Raw genomic sequence first — 21684 nt, forward strand, 5'->3', positions numbered from 1 at the left:
GCAGTAAGAAATTAATGATGGATTTTAGAAGGCCATAAACACAATCTTTTTTTGGTGCCAAGCCAGTGGTTAAATATAAATTAAGAAGAAAGCGGAAGATCAATGAGGTTTCTATCACTCTTAAATCCCCTTTGCTTTGTGTTCTGTTTGAAGTCTCAAGTGAAAAGCTCATTCACACTAAAATCAAAGACCTGTCATCGTGGTTGCAGTAAGAGTAGATAATATCACGATGCGGGACTTTGGGCATGGGTTTGTTTTTAAGCCTTTAGGAAGCTGTTGTTTCCACTGGGAGATTTATTTGGGCCTAGCTTTGACTCGCTGCCTGCTGACCAACATATTTATACTATGTTTTGATCATCATCGGGGAGCTGTGATCAGTCTCCTGCGAATTTTGATCAAACAGTCGATCAGTTGTAACTGATCGTACACGTACTGCATAACCGATTGTTTTGATGCTACCGTCTGTGCACTACCTTCTTAACCGCTTGTCCTGGACAGGTCTCCAGTCTATCGCAGGGCTAACACAGAGAGACAGACATTCACATTCACATGCACACCTACAGCCAATTTAGAATCACCAATGAACCTAACCAGCATGTCTTTGGACGGTGGGAGGAAGCCGGAGTACCTGGAGAGAACCCACGCAGACACAGGGAGAACTCCACACAGAAAGGCCCCTGTGGATTCGCACCCGGAACCTTCTTGCTGTGAGGCATCAGTGCTGACCACCACTGTGCCGACCCCTTCTTATTATCACCCTTAAATATTTTTCCTCCCAAAACACTTCAAGTCAAATAATGATGAGATCAGATCTGCATGCATTCGTTCTCCAGACTCTTACCTGCAAGAAAAATGTATCTGTCTTCTAAAAGCAGCTATAACAGTGAAATAAAACTGACAAGCATGTGTTTAATTTGGTTAAATGAATCTCATCTTAATTTGTTATATCGTAAGTCTGCACACATCCTCGTCCGTGTGTGACAGATGACACTGGACTCATTTTAACTGGCACATTTTGTTTTGCGCATGCTCATTTTCTTTGCTTAGTGTATTTATTTTATTTGTTTTATTCATTTTTAATATTCAATCATTTTTATTTTTATTGTAAATATTTTGTATATACTGTAATTTTATAGTGTGCAGTGGGCCTGGGAATTGCTGCTGCAACCTTGATATTGAAACTGAAATCTTAATGAAGCTGTTGACGTAACTACACTTTCCCCCAACAAAGCTGGAGCATTAGCCAGGAAGCCTACAGTAATTATAATCCAAAATAAAGCACATGCATACACATGTACACAGGTTTATATGGCTATCTTTGTGAGCACATCCACTGACATAATGCATACCCTAGCCCCTTACCATAACCCAACTAAGTGCCTAACCATAATTCTAACCATAACCTAATTATAACCTTTATCCTGAAACCAAGTCTTAACCCTCAAACAGCCTTGTAAAGAAGTGAGGACCAGCCAAAATGTCCTCACTTTGCAGAAATGTCCTCACTGTGATGGTGTAAAACGTACTGGTTCTCAGAAAGATAGCTGTACAAGAACACACACACACACACTCAAGGTTACTTCCTGGATGCAACCTTTATAACCCGGTTTAAGGAAGGCCTTTTGGGATTTTGTATTCAAGAGGGTAAAATAATAACGTGTACACAGTGTATTTGTATTGTATACAAGCATCTACTTCACATGGCCACGTGTGTGTATCAAGTGCGTTTACCTCTAAATCCGTGCCACACTTGTGAACGATATGAAGATTCGTAGCTGATTCTGCACTGCAGCCGCATAATAAGACAATGTTTTAATGAAACACTATATTTTATGATATTATTCATATTTGACATATTTTTGTCTCAACTGATTAGAAGGGAATTGACACTGAGTAGGCGTCTAGTAGTACGAGTTGCTTTCTGAGACAGTCCTCGACAGCATTTGATGGACTTGCGCTGATTGAAATCTTGTGTCTCTATCTGTGATCAAGTTGCCTTTCTATCTCTTGGTGAAGATAGCTTGACGTATAGATTTTCTGATGCCGTGGATTGGCTGATTGGATATACATACATTGCCCCGTTAGAAACCTTCAGGCTGGCCATAATTTGCTTCAGATAATAATCACAGTATGTTTTCCTGGAAACATGAGACAGAATATGTATAGCATATGTAACATTTAGTGGATTTACTTGAACAAGCCTCTAAATGTTTCTTCTAAATGTAACATTTCATAACTTCGTGTGATCTTAAATGTTTTTGAACTGTAGACTTTTACATGACAACTTGATTCTGATGTGGTCTCAGACTGTTGGACCTCACTGTATTTACATACTACTTTGTGCCAGATGACAAGACAGGCGCACAGCTCTGTCTCTTGTAGAAGAAGTTGTGGTCACGGTAGACGTGAAAATTGTTGCGGGAGCTTGCTGCGCGAGCCTTCACTTAGATTACACGTGTAGGAAACACCACACGACACGACGCTGAGAGTAATGAGATGAGACAAACGCAAACCACCAGTAGCAACAGAAAAACCTCTGGTCATGTCAGACGCCATGACGGGACCACTCTGTGTAAATAAACACTCATGTGTGTGTGTGTGGGTGTGGGTGTGTGTGTGTGTGTGTGTGACAGAGCGAGAGGGGGTAGGAGCGTGTGTGCATCGTGTGCGGCCGTGGATTTTAATTGCGCATCCACCAATCAGAGGGATTACTCTGGCACGCTTCAGGGTGACCGCAGAGGAACAAAAAACAAATTCTGGGCGAACCACTGAGCCTATCCTGTCTTAGGAGGAACAGAGCTGTCACAAGGCTTTCAGGAACACACCCCCATTCCTCCACGCTCTCTTTCCTTCCCGGGATTCTTCTTTAACCTCAGTTTTCATCTTAGTCCTTTCTCTCTCCGCTTTCCTTCCCTTCCCTCTCTCCTCTTTTTGACTTTCTTATTCCCTCTCCCTCTACATCTTGATGCTTTCTGTGCCCCCTCCCTCCTTCTCGCTCCGTGTCGCTCAGCCCATCTGGGCTGTCTGCTGGAGTTGGGAACATCGGTCCCTGTCAGGGGAGCTCAGTGGGGCCCTGTTGAAGACACAAAGGGCGGATTACTGCAGCTGCCAGTCACACTAAGACCCATACAGCAACTCTTCGGAGTCTATAGCAGTGTCCTCAACCCTCACACCCAGCCCTATCACAAAGGGACATCATTAGCTCCGACACAAAGGAGCCCCCCGCTCGCCCCGTCTTAAGCAACACCGCAATAAGGCCCACAAATAGTGTGATTAGTGAAGATAATATGCATGTGTAATGTATGCTGATGCAGTGTCATCTGCTTAAAATCGGAAGGGTAGGTAGATGGGTTTTGTTTTCCCATCATGTCTTCTCATTATGGCATCTAGTCTCAGTATTTTTATTTTTTGCACGATGTACCCGTACACGTTTGTTAATTTTTACATTTACAGCGTCCATACATGTGAAGCATCAACACAAACGATAAAGTATGAAAATCTAATATAAAAAACTAAACAAAACAAATCTTTATATTTACTTTTCTGTGTTTTACTTTCCTCTGTGTCAGAAGATTCAACTGGGGCCTTATAAAAATATAATGCCCAACTGGAAGGTTATATTATATATTAAGCAGTTTTAATTATACATCAAAAAGGTGTGTTTTTAATTGGACTTTCCAGAGAATTTCACTACTCGCCTTGATGACGGTATTTGCAGAAAAATCTGTTTTTGTCTGAGAAATCGTTACACTTTGCCAGAACAAAGGAATTACCCACCCATCACTCTCACGCCATAAAACAACCACGACGGGCAAAGTTTCCTTTTGTTTGTTCTTCTTATTTAACCATGTCTCGTATCACTTGGAGGGACTGTTTTGTGACGCTGTGGCGGGCCAAGATTAGCTTTATTTTCATCCACCGTGATCCAGCTCGATGCCCCTGCGATAGATCACGCTGAGCGTGTGGCTGGGTCTGCTAATGCTCCGAGGCCAAGCAGCACTCAGGGTGCCTCAAACACATATGCACTGCGCCAACACTCACGCTGGGTTGCCAACACTGTCCTCAGTTATACGCAATGTTGGTTGCAGACTTTAATTAATAACGTCTCCATTCATGCAGTTTGCCCAGTTACACGGAGAGCGATGCTTTCTTTCTTTCAGAAGAACATGAACATGTTTCCCTCCTCTTCGTTTAGTCCACTGATACTCTGCTACCCTGCAAGATGAGGATTAAATGGTCAACACTGCCCGGGTGCACATATCAGGGATTTCAAGATAAATATTATGAATGGTTGTTCTTCCTTTGGGTAGTATTGGTACAAATTTGACATTTTTCATATACAGCATTCAGGCATAACATTATGACCACCTTCCTAATATTGTGCAGGTCTCCCTTGTGCCTCCAAAACAGTTGGGACCCATCAGAGAATTGACATGGGCCTTCTGAGGGTGTCCTGTGGAGTCTGGTAACAGAGTGTTGTTAGTGGGGACCTTTGGGTCCTCTGGGTTGAGGGGAGGGTCCTCTGTGGATCAGGGGGGTGCCTGGTCTGGTCTCGGTGGGAGGTACATGTCTAAGTAACATCCACACGAATGCCAGCTCCAAAAGTTTTCAAATTATCACAAGATGGTCAATGTTATTTACTTCTACTGTCAGTGGTTTTAATGTTGTGGCTGATCGGTGTATTTGCTTTCTGGTGGAGAGTTCCTTGCGCATCACAAACTTAAGGAGAAACTTGACAGATATTCTCTCTAATCTCTGATGCAGGGTGTTATTAAGATAATATGAATGATAGACATTTATTATTTATCAGCACCTCAGCTTGTGCCACTTGCTCAGTAAATGTACTGATGACACTCACTTGCCACTTCATTAGGTACACTAGTGAAAACGAATGAGCTCTGATGTAACAGTCCTGCACAAACTTTCCCCTTCAAGTTCAGCTTATGTTGAAACAACGCAAGAAACCCAGTGACTAAAATGAGGTTGTCAAAATAACAGAAACATGCAATACAATTAAATAGTACCACAAACCACAGCCCCCAGAATGAATCAACGGCTCTCAGTTATTTGAAACTAATGAAATACCATAACCATTATGAAGCTAACATTTACAGCAAGACTGTTACGTTTCAATAGATTCATCATCACTATTGTCGCTAATGAACTGGCAAGTGAGTGTGAGACATTAGAGTAATATTGACCATCTACTGAAATGATTAAATAGAAATAATAAACACTATTAGATTTTTAAGTAGTTATAATTGAAGCAAAGTGGAGACATTTACAGCCACACAGACTATGGAGGCTATATTGACTTTCATTGCCATAACTGATAATCCTATAACCTTTAATAACAGATTCTAAGATGTTGGCTGTTAAAAATCCACAGCACATTTCCCTTTTAGTCTCCTCGAGGAACTACTCTTTTCCATATCAATTGTTTTATCATCGGCCTGGGGAATTTCTCATAACACGGGAACAGTCTTTAAATGTGTTGGAAGGAACGAAATAAAAAATGAGGCTCAAGGGCTCGAATAAGAGGTTGGGAATGTCTTTTAAGTCTGAACCTGGACCAGTGGCGCTCTACAAAGGGAGGAAACGTTCACATATTTTATGTGATGTGGGAGGGATTTCTGTCCGCGGAAACGTGTGAACATTTTGACTCTCATCTCCGGAGGATTGGCCTCCTTCAAATCGTTATGTGAACTCTCTCTCTCTCACCTCTGTCTGTGTCGCAGTCCCGGCGTTGCGCTGCCAGAAAAGGGCGAACTGAGCAGCGCCGGCGTTTTCAGACGTATCAGACATTCAGGCAGGAGGTAGCGCAGGAGGAAAACAGAAACGTGCCAGGGAGGGCTGTTTGTGACTTTATGCCGAGGCCAAGATGAGTGAAGAGGAGCGGCGAATTTAGACGAAGGAAGATGACATTAGCAGTGGTGGAAATGGAAAAATAATCAGGGGCAGTAGGTCAGCACTGAATGAAAAGCCTTCCTGATACATTTTAATTATACACAAGGAATTCTGGAAACATGGTATGGGTGTTTACAGAACATTTGTTCAGGCTTTACTTTGCCAAGTGTCTTGAGGTGCGGTGGCAGAAAATCGCACCCTCGCAGGCCTTTTCGTGACTAGACTTTATGAAGCAGATGGCAGGGCAAGAAGGGTGTTTGGCACAGCCACTTAACTATACGTCCTCTGGGATTTCACTGTTTCAAATCTGGCTCAATTTCGGCCACAGTTTGGGTGAGACTGAAGCCAAGAGTTCAAACGTTCTCCTGACCGCACATTTCAGCTGTAATAAAATTAGCAACAAGACAAAACAAGCCGGAGATTTACAGTAATCTCTTCGTCTCGGGGCCCCCCGTACTGTGTGTTCTGCGCTTCGGAAATATTACCTGTAACCACACGTCGGAGCTCAAAAGAACTCTGGGAGGGGAAAATATGACAGGTCGAGTTTAGAGTCAGCCCAGAAATGGAGGCCAGTTACTGAGAGGCGAGGCCTGCCTTTTATCTTCCCTCACCGGCCGACGAGAACAATAACACACTCATTTACCAACACGTGAACTCACACAAACAATAACCTCAACACACATTAGAGACACAAAAAATGTGTGCAAAAGGCAATCCGATTTTCAAAATGTACTTTAAAAAAAAAATGATCCCAAAATTAGTAATCACCGCTTCAATCTGAAGTAATTAAAAGTGGTGACAGGCTAAGTAAATCACGTTTGTCTACTCAAGATTATGGCTATTCCCTCCCCTCCTCCCCCTTGCCTGAGGTCTGCCAACAAGAAATGACTCATTTGCAATAATATCTTCGTGTTGGGAGACGTGGGGGTAAAAAAAGTCCTTAGACAAAGAAAAATCTGAAAGACTACATGCTGAAAAGAAAAAAAAGAAAAACACAAAACTCATCTAATGCTTTTTTTAGATGCAACAAAGGAGCGGAGCCAAGGTGCCCAGCTAAACCTGTCAAATTGGCAACATGTGCCTGTGTCTGGAAATGCTTTCCTCTCCAGTAACAACTCCTGGGAATTGCAGACTCTTCTTCTGTGAGAATACAAAAATCAATCAGCACGAGTAAGTATCACACTCCAGTGGTTTTTAACAGTTTACAGACTGATGGCGTCGGCTGGTGCGCGGAGGAAATCGGCTACGGCTCTGGTTAAATATTGCATGTTTAGGCTCTTTACTCAGACTTCTTTTTAGCTGTGGGCCCTTAGAGAGCATCGCGATGGTCATGACGCTGATGCCAATTTGTGTATCTACATCTGGCCAACTTTACGCAAAAGCGTCCCCCAATATGAGCTGGTTTCTTCCAGTTGAAAGGGAGATTGCCTTGTTGCTTGCTCTGTTGGTCTCGAGCTTAGGGTACTGTTAAGCATCTAGAGACAGTAAAATTGATTTGATTCGAATGCCCAGCCACAACAATCCCACAGAGACAGCATATTGTTATTGATGTGAATATTCTTGATAATTAACTCAGATACTCAGTTGGCAGCAAACATACAGTGAATCAGGTAAAGTTCACTTTGAGCAACAGAAAAACTGACTCAAAGTTGGAGCTGTTCCAGATTCATGTAAAAAGAAAAATCACTTATCAGTTCCTGAAATAAAGCCGTGACCCTAGTGACCCACTCTGTGCTAAAATATTACACGTAAGATGACAAATAGTTTAATGTAACATGAAACTAGGGCTGGAGTGACATGTCGATGTCTTTGATTTTGTCGATTTGGGATATTTTAGCTGGCAGGCGCGCTGACAGTGAGACTTTATCCTAAAAAAAAAAAAAAAAATAGCCTGAACCCGAACATCCCGAAAGTGTCAGAATTCTTTAAATGCGTTATTAAAATCAGACGTCCTCATCTCAAGCGTCTCAACCTTATGACCTCAAAATAATGACACAGCAGTATTTTCACTATTACCGTGAGTGTTGTCTTGTTTCTTTGCGGGTGGTTTAAAAGGGAATTGCCGTTTTTTACAACCTGGACCTTATTTCTGGCATAAAATACGATCGTTCACTCACCCATATAACTTTGGTATCATTTGGAGTCGTTCGGACGATATTTAGATGCAGTGGAGCGCCGCGTATATCCATATAGTGGGAGTGATTGGGGCACCGAAACACAGCCTCTAAATAACACATTATCTGCCGCGAAACTCGTTTGTTTCACCAATATTTTGTTATGATACACTAGTGCTATTCCCTCGTCCGACTACAAATAACACCAAAGTTATATGGGTGAGTAAATAATCGTATTTTATGCCAGAAATAAGGTCCAGGTTGTAAAAAACAGTAATTCCCCTTTAAGTAAATTTCCATTAATGCCACTCAAGTTAAATCTCACTCTACACACTATCTACACTAATTAATGGCGGTAAACAACAATAATTAGGTCGACACTGAATGAATATTAGCTTTTGTGATGAGTAGTATCAACAGGTAAAAGCTGAAGGAAGTGTTTGAAATGCTTCCTTCATTCATAGTTTTATGTTAAAATATGTCACGATGAGAAAAAGTGTGAAATGACTGAATTCAAGTTTGAAAGCAATAGACGCTGTGGTTATTTATAAGCTAACCAAAAGTATTAATTTACTCAACAACGAGAAAATAATCGATCGATTAATTGACATTGTCCAGAAAATACATAACTAATACTAGTAAGGGCACCTTGAGGCAAAATCAGGCATTAAACACATGAACAAAACATTATTCATTCAGAAACAATTTCATAACAGAAAGAAACAAACGAGGGTTTATGTAGGCAACGTCAGGGTCACAGCCTACACTTGACTCTGCAGTGCGTTTCAGCTTCTTTTTTTTATTTTTAAGCTCACTGTTTTAATTTTACGGCCCGTGACTTTGTTATAAATCAGTCCGATCGTGGTCATTGTAGCCATTTTCAGCCACAGCGGGGAGCACTGAAGAAAGCAGTAAAAACCCGAGTCTGTGGCCAGCCATGCTCAGCGCCAAAAAGGGCAGTCAGAAAAGACTGTCAGCTGGAGAACATTTTGCATGGAAGTGTACGAATATTAGACTTTCAGTTGTCACGGTGCTTAAATGTTCTTCTGGACGTGTGAGCCAATTTTCCATATCCAATAAGTGGATGATATGTGATTTTTAGTGTTTATTAGTGTTTGTTGTACTGCCACGTGTGTCCAAAAACACATGAGTTTGATTTAGTTATTTTTTTCCTACATATTTTGGTGCATGACTCAGTAAAATTAAATTGAAAAAAAAAAAAAAACAGTTATCTGTATGAGTCAGACTTGATAGAAATCTTGACCATATCCAACCCTGCCCTTCACGTGCAGTCACGCAAAGGGCTTCTACACTGACATGTACACAGGCTTGCACACACACACACACACACACGCACACAAACACGCATTGAGCCAAACCAGGCTGTCTGTGTTTACTGTTTAGCCCTGCGTGTTGATGTGATGAGACACCCAGGCTGATAACACAAGGCCAGAGGTACTGCCGCTCGGTGTTTGATCTCAGGCAGCTGAGGCGGGCTCAGGCAGGGCGATGGGCTCAGACGGAGGAGCGGGGTCAGCGAGGTGTGCTGTGTGCTTGATTACAGGCTGGATGGGGGCCCCGCGACCTCTTAGCAGGTCGGCTCTGACCCCTGACCCCGACACAGCGGGCCCTGACGCAGTGCTCAGTGCTTTCTCCAATAACACAGTGGGATGAAAGGGGTAGCTGTGTGCGCCGCGAAGGACTGGACCACTTCCCCTTTGGACCCGAAGAATGCAGCACAACACAGCAGCGCACAGTGCAGGACAGCTGGTGGTGAGGCTTGGCCAGCCTCTGGACATATGTAGGCCCTGTGCAATAAAATGGGAGCCTTGTCATGCCCCTTCAACCTGATCAATTGCACCAGTTGAGACCTTGCCCTTTCCCACAGTCTAAGTGAAATGCCTGAAAACTTTGGAAGAGGAGAAAGTGATTTTGCAGAAGTGCTTTTTTCTGATTTTGTGTCGTGAGGCCATTTAAAATCCTTTGTACAGCAGACACACAACAACTGTCGACAACAGGAACATGGTGCTAATAAGCAAGCTCAGCAGGTTTGGTTTTCATGAATTCCTGCAAACTGAGAGCCCACCACAGAGAAGGTGGCTGTCCCAGCTGGACCAAGTTTGTAGGTAAACACCCTCGCCAACAGTTTCCCTCAAGGCTCCTGGGTCAGCCAAGTGTTAATCTGCCCATTAGTCTTCAGGAGCGAAAGCGGGACAGGGATGCATGTACACACAGGGGAGAGAAAAGACTGTCATGATATTATATGCCCCGGAGGATTCTTTTTTTTTGGCTGCAGTGAGGTAGCACCTTTGAATATTTGCCTTACGTGGATGTGCGGTGTGTTGAGACACTCAGGAAAGCCGGAGAAGAAATAAAGATTGTGTCTGTGTGCGTGCTTGCCCAGTGTTGTCTGGCGGTGATGGCGGCACGCGGTTGCTCTCTTTTTTGAAGTTTGGAGATTGTAAGCTAATACCATCTAACCTGTGAGAGGGAGCCAAGTCTCAGAGGAAAGGTGATCTCTAACTCGCCCTCTTTTTCTTTGAGTGAGAGGTGAAATCAGCGCTCCTCTCTTTTCTGTCGGCATCCCTGCCTGGTGAGGATAGAGAAGTAGAGTCAGGTGCCACTTGGCATGAATCACGCTCTATCTCCGTCAGTAAGACAATAGGGGAGTCTGCGGGTTGGATTTGGTAATATATACAGTGGGTGGAGGAATGGATCCTCCTGAGTAAGCTTGTTTTTTCTAGAGCATTGTTTGAAACGTAGAAAATGCTGCATTGTGTCATTTTAACCACACTCGCTGCACCGTTTTGGTCAAGGGTTAAATACCTCAACAAATGCGATATTCCCCAGAGGATGCAACCTGCAGTAACATCATGTGTCTTTTTAGTGAAAAGCCTTAGCAACTAATGGATGGATTGTCTGTGCAGCTACATTAATGTTGCTCAGAAGTTATATCTTAATGACTTTCATAATTGTGTTTAGTGCGTAGTGACTAATCTTAGCATGCTAACACTGTGCTAAAGAAAGGTAGTGACCGTGTTCCAAATATGCTCAAAGTTACACCTGTTTAACATCGCCCTGTTAGCATTATTGTTTATTAGCATGCTGACGCTGCCACTACAGAAGGATCCTGATTTTGTCACCTTGCCTGCATTCTTGGATTTAGCGTATCCTAAACAGTGTTGCCTTCTAAATCCGGATACATGCAAACCATTTGCAGCGCACATCCCAACAAATTCCCCTTCTTTTCCATCAAGGAGATAATTTCATTTTAATGACAGTTTGTCTGAGACAGCCTCCTGACAGCATGGCCATAAATCAACAGATCACAGGTCTGCCTCTCTCTTCCTTCACCTTACCCCCAAGACACTTTCCTCCCCCTTCGAGAAGGTGACTCATCCCCTACCAATCAAAGAGCGGCACCGATAATCACTCACCTCGGACCTCCCCCAGAGGTTTTGATTTGCACGTTTGATAAATGCCGTCTTTTCTCGGCTTTAATTGCACACTCTTTTCATCATAATTTAATGTTTGTTTCCTGTCGTTTTCTTGAGGATGGCTGCGAGCGCGAGGGCTGTAATTTCTACATCAAGGAAGTTGTTATGAATGACTAGCAGGTGGAACGGGCGGCAGAGTGACAATTTCACTGTTGAAATCACCTGGCGAGTGATTTTAGGAGGCGATATTGACGAATCATCACAATTAATAGGCTCGTATCACGCGCGCAGACGGAGAAACACACATGCACAGCGCAGTGAACAAACGGGAGATAATTAGGGTAATATCTGTTTGAAGTATTATGCATTGCAATGAAAATAGAACAGATAAAAGATGAGACAATAATAGATCTAAGGAGGACCTTGACTGAATGTTATTCCTACAAAAAGCATTTTGTTTGACACACAATTCACATTGTAGGCCATGCTAAACTGATATCACTCCCCAACTTTATAAGAGGCGGGATATCATCATATAAAACAAAATATTCTGAATATGTGTTATTATATTCAACACTTTAGACGTCACCACAATTTGCAGATCAGGTTTTTTTACTTCCTACTTGAGACTGACTGCCGGTCTGAAAGGAGAGAGAGAGAGAGAAGGACGTGATAGAAAATCAAAATCTGGTGTTGATGAATTATGCTGTGTGTATAGATGTATTTCTTCCTTTATATAACATGCAAAATGGAGTATCTAAAGTGAGAGACAACTGAATTCAGGTCACAGCACAGTAGGAAATCTTCCTTTTCATGTGAGATCCAGAGGGGTCACTCTTATGAACTCATTAGGAGAGAAATGCTAATGTAGCTCTGTTTTTTTTTTCTCCTCCCCACCTTCCTTCTCCCTCTCTTTTTCTCTCCACTTCAACTTTCCTGGTTATTTTAACAACCGGGGCCGCAAAGCACAGAGAGCCACGCTGGAGAATATAATGTAGTTTGATGTCAAGGGGAAAGTGTGTTTGGCGGGTTGTGACGGCAGCTTCATTTAGAGGAGGCTATCGTTTGTTTGCCTTGTCATCAAGTCGCTAAACTGGAATTATTGCACGGACGAACAAACCTCGTATCTTAATCTGCGCTGGCTTATTACCGACGCGCTTATTCTGCTGCCGCAAACAACAGTCATTAAATAAATGAAAAAAGAAAATCTATATCGGGCCGGTGAAATATGTTCATCGGTGTGTTATCCTGCAGGACAAATGACCTCTACTCTCAGGCCTTCTAATCAGGAAGATGGACTCCTCTGCTGTGCTCTCGTATCACACAGCAGAGGTCATTAAATAATGAATCTCTCACTCACTCATGACTTCCACAAAACTGCATCTTCTTTCACACGTCCAGAATATTTCATTACAATAAACTTAGGGAAGATTTTCATGCAGGAAACCAATTTAACGGATACTCAGACTGTCTTTTTTCATGTTCAGTTAGAGGCTATAAAATGGCATTATGTAGGTGTTACAGTCTGCCTTATTTGCTTCTTCTCTATGATTCAATTCAGTTATTTAGTTATTAGTTAGATATTTCTATAGCAAGATGTTAAATTGATGTCTACATTTCGAATATGATATTATTTCTGATTGTCATTGATGAGGGATTGTTAAATCTGTCTCTTTTAAATCAAATTTTGATTTGATTCTTGATTATTATTGTTAATTGAGTCACTGCGGTGACCACTTTCTTTGTTGAATCATCCAGAAAGTATTGCTCATTCATTCATTCATTCATCATCTGTAATCGATTTGTCCTGTGAAGGGTCGCGGGGGCATAAAGTATTGTTACGGCACAAAATATTTAATATTTTACATGGTGTGCATGAATAAAATATATTCAATTTATGCCATAAAGTCAATGACAAAGAAAGAAATGCACAGTCATTTTAAATAGACTCATGTCATAGTGTTGTAGTGTGGCGTAAAAAGCACTGATAATCAGAACTGTAATGATAATCTATTTATTTGTGTTTTATAGCTGAGCCCATGAACGTGCTCATAATAATACTTGTGAACTCTATTAGTCTCAATGTGTCGAGTATGTCTTTGTAGCGGCGTTTGAGGCCTTAGGTCAGAATGATCCTGAACATAACATTAAAATTATGGTTGGCATCTTATACATTATAATATATTTGAATGCCAATAAACCTTAAACCGGAGGAAAAAAAGAACATGAATCATTTAGAACTGCAATTTATATAATCTGTTTTATTTTTCACAGTTTGGATCTCTTCACCTCTACCTCAGGCCCTGCAGGCCCGTACCGTCTCTTTTTTAGTATCTTAATAGGCCTTAATGCTACCAAAATCGTTTTTATACCCTCAGTTTCCCCCACTTTTCCTCCTAATTTTATGACTTAAAACCATATCCAAGGTGAATGCTGGAGAACACACGGGGTAAAAAAAAAAAAACACACGCTCACACACACATGTAAAGGAAATGAGGTTGCTCCTGTCAGCGTGGTTGTAGGGCGATGCAGGATGTAGGTAGCATCATTTCAGAAGGTGCCAGAAAGAAGTGCCGGATAATTAAATTAAAGTGTAATGAAGTAGAAACGACACATTCTACAGAGTGGGAAGGGAAAACAGACATCTTTTTTTTTTTTTTTTTTTTTTCATACCTCCTATCACAGTTTTTTTGGCTGGAAACAAGAAATATAACGTTAAAGGGTCTTTTAAATGAAAGGTTTGCTTGTTCTTGTCTGCCTGTGTGAAATCTTTCTAATTAGCTCTCTCTCTTTCACTGCTGTTTTTCTTTCTTTCTTTTTTCTTTTATTTTTTTTGGAGCGTGTGTTGGGTGAATGTATCCCGCGTGCATGTGGGCTCGTGGGTACAACGCGTGTGTGTGTGTGTGTGTGAGGGGGGCGCGTGTAGAAGCCGCGCGCTTTCCGCTATACTCTGGAATGCAGCCAGTCTCGGCTCTTTTGAATCCACACTCGGCTTCCAAAACCCAAAAGCCTTTGATCTTTTTTTTTTTCCTCGCTGTCTCCTTACCCGGAAGAGAACCCCTTCTCCCTCTCTCCCTCTCTTTTTTCTCTCTCCGTCTCTCTCCTCTCTCTCTCTCTCTCTCCCTCTCTCTCTGTCTCTCAGCTGGGATGAACGCACACGTGGAAATGTTGGCCCGGCTCCACACTCGGACCAAATTTAGTCATACAAAGGCGAGGGAGAGCGAGGCGGGTGGAAGGGGTGGAAGCGGGAGGAAAGGAGGGAGGAAAGGCGGCGGCGGCGGTGGTGGTGGTGGGGGAACCGGGCGGGGGGAGTCGGGGATGAAAGAGCCAGCCGCCGCAAGATCAAAGGGAGCCGCGGCTCCGCCCCGCTAACCCCACCTCCGCGCTTTATAAAGATCTGCCTCCCCATCCCAACTTTGATTCTCACGCAATCTCTCAGTGCCCGGGCAGACACAGAAAGCACGCCACTTCCACTGCCTTTTTTTGTTGTTGTTGTTGTTTCTTATTTTCTCATGAAATATTCGACACTAAATAACTTGAGTTTTTATTACATGTTTTACGAATTTATTTCTTTGTGTTTTTATCTCTGTACAATAACAACACTGTATTATTGGGCGAGAATAACCCTTTTCTGTGTCTTCTGTATATGTACAAATAATGCTAATGAATTTTATTATGTTGGCTATTTCTCTACAAGATTATATATCACATTTTGCCATGTTTATCTTTTGCTGAACAGCCTCAGCGTACTCAAATATTTGCGCATGTTTCTAAAACTTCTAAAGGATTAGAAAACCAAAAATATCCTCGGTGGTGCCAGAAAGAAAGCAATTTAAAAAGGAGATTACAATTAAATAAACAAAACCACCCTACTACTAAATGTTGTTGGAAAAGTAAAGCGACATAATTAAATATCATTTATCATTTATACGTTGGTCAAATGTATAGCAAGACATAAAACAGTTTTTATTTTATTTTTATTTATTTATTTTGCTGCTTTTACGTCTGTTTCTATTTCTTCCGTTCAGATTAAATTCCTCCTCTTCGTGTCTCGACCGAACAAGCCTAAGCTTGTCTCGTCCTTTTCCTCTGTTTCCATTATCATTTTTATTTATCCTAATTGTTTTCACACACACGCTGTGCGTCAGCCTCATCACCACTTCTTCTTCTTCTTCTCCTCCTCCGCCTCCTTCTTCTTCTTCTTCTCCTTCTCCTCCTGTCTGCCCATTTGTTGTGAGCCTGTGTATAAATCTCTCTCTCAGGAGGAGTGTCAATCGGTGCGGTGTCAATCAGAGCCTCGGCTTCCCTTTCATCTCTCCTTCCTCCCAGTGACTGAGGAGAGAGCAAAGGCAGGAGGAGGAGGGAGCGCGGCTACATTACCAAACACACATACACACACTGGTTACATTACACTGTGGAAGCAGTGCGGGAGCAGTGGAGAAGTCGGTCCACAGCGTTTTTCCACTCTATCTTCCTTTTTTTGATTGTTTTATGACTTTTGCTTTTATCCCTCCCCGTCCGAGCCGGCTCGAGGATGTATTTTTAAGCATCACATCGGCTCGACTCGTCGCTTGTTGCCTCGTCTAAGTGTTAAACTGTGTTTATTTTTTTATTATTTCCCAGTTACACGTCCACCGGTTACCTTTTCACCTCCAGACGGTGTTTTGATTTTGTTAACCTACTTTTTTTTCCCTCCACCACATTATTGAAGGACGTCTGCAGCAGCTTCTTCACTGGACCACCGAGGAAATATTTTCTCTCGCTTGTATAAATGCACTTTTCCCACGTCGAGTCATTTGTTTTTTTGTTTTTATTCTCGAGGACCATAAACGACGTCGGTTGTGACTGATAAAAACAAACTAGTGATGAGGTTTTAACTCGTGGTTCGTCTGCCTTTTTTATTTTCTCCTCATGACATTGAGGCGTGCTCCGGACTTTAACTCCGACCCTGTGCGTCGCAGTTTTTGGGGGGTCTGAGTTTTCAGGTGTTCGTGTTGAAGTGGTGAGAAGAAGAAGAAGAAGAAGGGACGCCGACACCAGCCGACACCAGCCGCCTCACTCCTCCTGTTGCTTCAGTAAAAACACACCGGCAGCGTGTTCGCACGCCGCTTCCTCTCCGAGTGACTCACGGTCGACGCTCCGGTGCAACAGGGAGACGCTTCTCCCACACGGTTTCGGGGGATTTCAGTGGGAGTTTCCCCCCCCCTTCCCCTTCTCTAGTTACCGGACAGTGGTGGCGCCTGTGTCGTCTTTAGCTTCCGCGGCGAGACGAACAAACAAACAAACAAACATTAACAAAATGCCACAGTTATCGGGCGGCGGCGGTGGCGACCCGGAGCTTTGCGCCACGGACGAGATGATCCCGTTCAAAGACGAAGGAGACCCGCACAAGGAGCAGATCTTCGCCGAGCTGAGCCACTCGGAGGAAGAGGGAGACCTGGCCGACATCAAGTCGTCTCTGGTCAACGAGTCGGAGAGCAGCCCCAACAGCAACAGCCACGATGTGAGTAGTGTGTGTGCGCTGATGTGGTGACTGGCGAGGAAGGTGGGTATCAACTCTGAACTCTATCAGAGAGGGGAAACAGCCTGCAGCAGCCCGACAACACGCTTCTTCTTTTTTTTTTTTTTTTATCACTTTAATAATCTCAAAACCGGTTTTAATTAGCTTTCAACGCCTTGGGTTTGCTTGAATCAAAGCACGCTCACCACAGTCAAATTAGGCCCAAACAAATAATATTTCCTCTTTAATTTATGACTCATGTTTGTTCAGTTTTATTCTGGCTTTTTTTTTACCTTTAGGATTTATCTCCTGCCAAATCATGTCACTGTATGTGTGTGTGTATTTTAATTTAATTAAACGTGTCGCTTTTTAGTGATGCCACTGACAGTCTGCAAACCTCTCATCCACTTCCAGAAACTTTAAAGATGCTCCCCGAAAATACTCCACCCAAGCACTTAAATGATCTCCTGATTGCAAACAGTATAGGTGTAAACGCTCACTCAGCCTTCCTCTGCAAGTTTACGTATTCACGGTGAAATCTGAATTAAAAAATAAAATAATACACAACAGACATTTCTGATGGGAGAATTGGGGCCTTGTGAGCAGCCTGTGACAGGCAGGCTAATAGACATGTTTTCTTTGTTACACTGCAACCCTCAGCAGATATAAACACCAGCACATGAATCCATTTAGCACACGTGGCTTATAAAACTGGCAAACATTATTATTAATTCACTTTAGCGGTCGCTGTGTGTGTGAAATACAATCAAATTATTTTGCTGCCAAGACTCGATCCTTTAATGTTCCCTCAAATGTTGCTGAATATTTTTACCGTGTCCCTTTTAATGGCGTCTGTAAATTTAGTTTGCATGCTTTGGGCATGAGATAATATTTTTTTCTCCCCCCCCTGTTTTCTTACTGATAAAAATATTAAGAGGCAAGGTGGGTTCATGAGAAGGAATAATTCCTTTAGTTCCTTGTAAATGCATTCACAGTTTATACGGAGGTATGATGAGTGATTCATTTTTACTGTTTCTGAAATTATTACTGTCGTGCTTTATGTTCTGTTCTTGAAAGGTGCAGTTTTATTAGCGCACACGCTCATGAGTGACAGCACGAATTTTTTTTATTATTTTTTTTTATTCCTGCATCCATCCACACATTCGCTGTCCTCAGGATGCAGGCTGCAGCTTCCCGCATCCCAAAGTTAGCTGACTGTTTTGTCATCAGCTGCGGCGTTAATGAAATTTTGCCCACGTCCTGAACGAAGCACGTTCACCACCGAATGTCCTAGGGACGCTTGGGACTGAGGCTGAATGTTAATTAGGAATACAGTGAAGTTCCCTCGCTCAGCTTGAAGCCATCCTGAGGGGTGAGAACTCCAAAAAAAAAAAAAAAAAAAAAGAGGGTCCTCTTTCCAATTCGTATTCTGCAAGAGAGAGGAAATGGATGTCTCTAAAGTGCAGAGGATTTTTAAAAAATTATTTTTTTTATTTTATAAGCAAAAACTGTCTGCACCATTTTTACAGGATGCTCTTTTATTTCACGTTGCACCGACAGTTTTAATTTCTAACACAAACACACTCCATTTATTTGAATTTACGAGGAGGCTTAAACTGAGAGATGAAAATGAGAGTGGACCTATGGTATTGAGAACAAGTTAATTTGTAAGCTCCTTAAGGACATGCGGCTTAATTAAGTGGTTCTTCTGAAGCTTTGATGCAGGCTGCTCCATCACTCCTCTATAGATAGCGGTGTGTGTGTGTGTGTGTGTATATGTGTTTGTGTGAACTTGTTCTACTCTGGTGCCGTGCAAAAGGGACAACATATGTCCCATCGGTGTTCTCGGGCGTCTGACTGTGGCCGGCCTGTGTCTCTGTGTGTAACTGCGTCTGAAGGCCCTCCTAATTGATTCACCATCATTTCATTCTTGTGTCTTTTTACAGGCAGCTAGACAGTCCCAAATACCGCAAGATTCATATCATGAAAAACACAGAGACCATTCGGAAGATGGTAAGTGACACAGCCTTGAGCAGGAGCTCGTTAAATCCGTGTGCTTTACGGGGCAGTCCGCTTGAACTTCACAACATTTAGCTGTAATAAAACCACAAATAATTTGCTGGAGCTTTTAGAAGTGGCGGCGAAAGGGGTGAAAGTGTGCCTCATGGTTTTCCCCTCTCAGGAGTGATCACACTGTTGGTCCTTTTCTTATCAGAGCCCCTGCTTTCTGCTCATCTGAGTCTAGTCAGGACATGCTAAACCTTCATAAACACAGCTACCTGTTACCTAGAGATGAGGGTGCCTGCAGAAATGTGCACTTGAGCTGAAGGGAGGATAAATATTCTCATATTTCTCATCTTTTAATTTATCAGTACTGCCCACAATTGGAAATATTTCTGTCCAACTCGTGATTTATTTCTTTTTTTTTTTTAACTTCTTTTTTTTTTATATATAATGCAATAACGCACCAAAATCTATTTCCCTGCATACACAGACTCTCCAGTTGCACCGTCACATGCAACATGTTGCTGCTGCTGCTCGGGGCTTATTGCTCTCTGGCTATTGTAGTCTGACCCCGCTGCTCCAGGTCATCATTAGGGCTCTGAAGAGGAGTGTGTCTCCTCTTTGTTCCCCTTTCACTCCTAAATAGGTTCCCCTCAAACCAAACACTGGCTTTCTTCACAACAAGCTCCATGTTGCCATCAGGCTGTATACCAGACACCCTCCCAGCCCCACCCCCCCACACCCCCCCGGCCTTGTTACGCAGTGCGTAGCTGAGTGGCGAGTGGCGCTGTATTGAGGCCTCTTGTGTAAAGCTCCCCCACTCGGGTCAAAGGCATAGAGGAGCAGTTGGGGCGTCTCCTGTTTTGACACAGTCTGTATGTTCTTCTAATTGGTGCTAATTGGCACAGAGGGGCTCCATTGTCCCTCCGTATAATACGACCCTCCTCTCTTAGACGGGAAGAAAGGGCACAAACAAAAGGCCGAGGCAAAATAGAGCGCAGGTCAAAGCGATCGACAGCGATATCATTACCGCATGAAAACGGGCAGGAGAACTTGGTGCCCGGCTCTGTTGCCTGGTTTGTGGGCCAAAACACATTTGGAATTTATTCCTTTTAACGTGCTTTGAAAGCATTGATGCCGGCTGATTAAATTATGCCTTTTGTTTTTCTAGTTCTTTATGCTCCCATGCAAACTCACAGCGACTGACTTGTGTTTATTCTGCCCTACATTAGGAAAGCATCAAGACATGTACAGTAAAGGCCACCCGTACCCGAGCTACCCGGGCTACATCATGATGAGCAACATGAACGACTCCTACATGAACAACGGCTCCCTCTCGCCGCCCATGCCCAGAACGGTCAGTACCAAATCTTTTTTTTTTTTTCTTCTTTCCACTCCCTCACAAACAAGTTTAAACAGTTTAACTCAAATGATATAAAGAAATGCTGCTGGGACCACAATGAACTTGGGCCTGAAGGCCGACAATAAGAGGATTTGCCAGTAAGACTAAACATAATAAATAAACAACGCAGTCATAGTTAAAAAAAAATATGAAAATAATAATAATTAAAATAATATGGGGCTTCCTAATTTTGCATGGTGAGCATATCAAATTTCAGTTGTCAGAAAGGAAACTACTCACAGTATTAGAGTGAAAAAACAGAATATGAACCGCTGTTACTTCATCCCCAGTGATTCAGAAATGACGTTTATTTGGTTTGGTGTTTCAAGAGTGAAGTTTTTTACCCTTTTTAAAAGGTGGTGCTGATGCTGAGAGCGGCGGTCGGTAGCGTTCGTCTATCAGGACGCGCTTGTGGGATGGAAAGCAAAACCAAACCTAAAGGATGATTATGATTCAGAAGGTCCAGGCTGTTTTTAGATGGCAGACTTGTTTGGACGTTCCCTCGTCGCATCACTAGTGCACAGTCCGTTAATGAAACGCAGAGCAGACAGAGCGAGGAGGGAGGAGGGAAGCAACTTGTTGCTTTGTCTACCCACAAATGCTGAAAACATTACTGTTATGAAACACGGTCTCAACTGGTTCCTTAAGAAATTATGAGGCGGCGCCAAATTAGGATCATACAAATGCGCTTGATTGCTCTGACCGCCGATCTCTTGCGATGGGTGTTTTTCAGTAACCAGACAATTAATCAGCTTATCAAAATAAACGAATCATATTGATTAAAAGATTCTGCTTTATTTGCAGATCTGTGTGGGTAAAAAAATAAAATGAAAAGATCATCACATAGATTATAGTCAGGAATGTTTTCATGGCCTCTCTCAGATTAAAATAGTGTAAGATATTGTCAGATAAATAATTTAACAAAATCCCTTAATCAGTTGCTCTGACCAACAGATTTAATTGAAAAAAATGTCAACAACAAAAAAGAAATGTGCCAACAAAGTAGTCTCAAATGACTGAATAGGAATAATCCAAGGATCAGTTCGTAGAATTTAAGATAAAATCACATTTCTTCACTCTCTTGTCACAAAATAATCACTCAAACAATAAATAGACACAAAGGATGTTGTTTGTGTTGCTGTTGTGTAGCATGTGTGCATTATTTCCTCTGGTTTACCAGCATTGTTTGCAACTCTATGTGACCCGTGGAAACAGAAAAGGAGATTAATGTGCGATACACCACTTTTTCCTCATCTTGTTAAAACCTTAAGCGAGTCATGTCTACATGACCCAAGAAGACCCTCTAATTAGTCCAGCATG

The 21684-nt window shown here is 42.5% G+C and overlaps 1 protein-coding gene across 10 annotated transcripts in view; it reads left to right on the forward strand.

Moving 5' to 3' along the window:
- The first annotated feature begins 15506 nt into the window (after positions 1 to 15506).
- Positions 15507 to 21684, forward strand: part of lef1 (lymphoid enhancer-binding factor 1) — a 41990-nt gene continuing 35812 nt past the window's right edge. For all 10 annotated transcript variants that reach the window (XM_084564861.1, XM_084564865.1, XM_084564863.1 and 7 more), the window contains exons 1-3: positions 15507 to 16961; positions 18905 to 18971; positions 20195 to 20319. In XM_084564861.1, coding sequence (XP_084420987.1) covers positions 16758 to 16961; positions 18905 to 18971; positions 20195 to 20319 — 396 coding nt within the window. In that variant the 5' untranslated portion in view covers positions 15507 to 16757. The remainder of the gene's footprint in view (positions 16962 to 18904; positions 18972 to 20194; positions 20320 to 21684) is intronic.

Source organism: Chelon labrosus (assembly GCF_963514085.1).
Source record: "Chelon labrosus genome assembly, chromosome: 2".
NCBI lineage: Eukaryota > Metazoa > Chordata > Actinopteri > Mugiliformes > Mugilidae > Chelon > Chelon labrosus.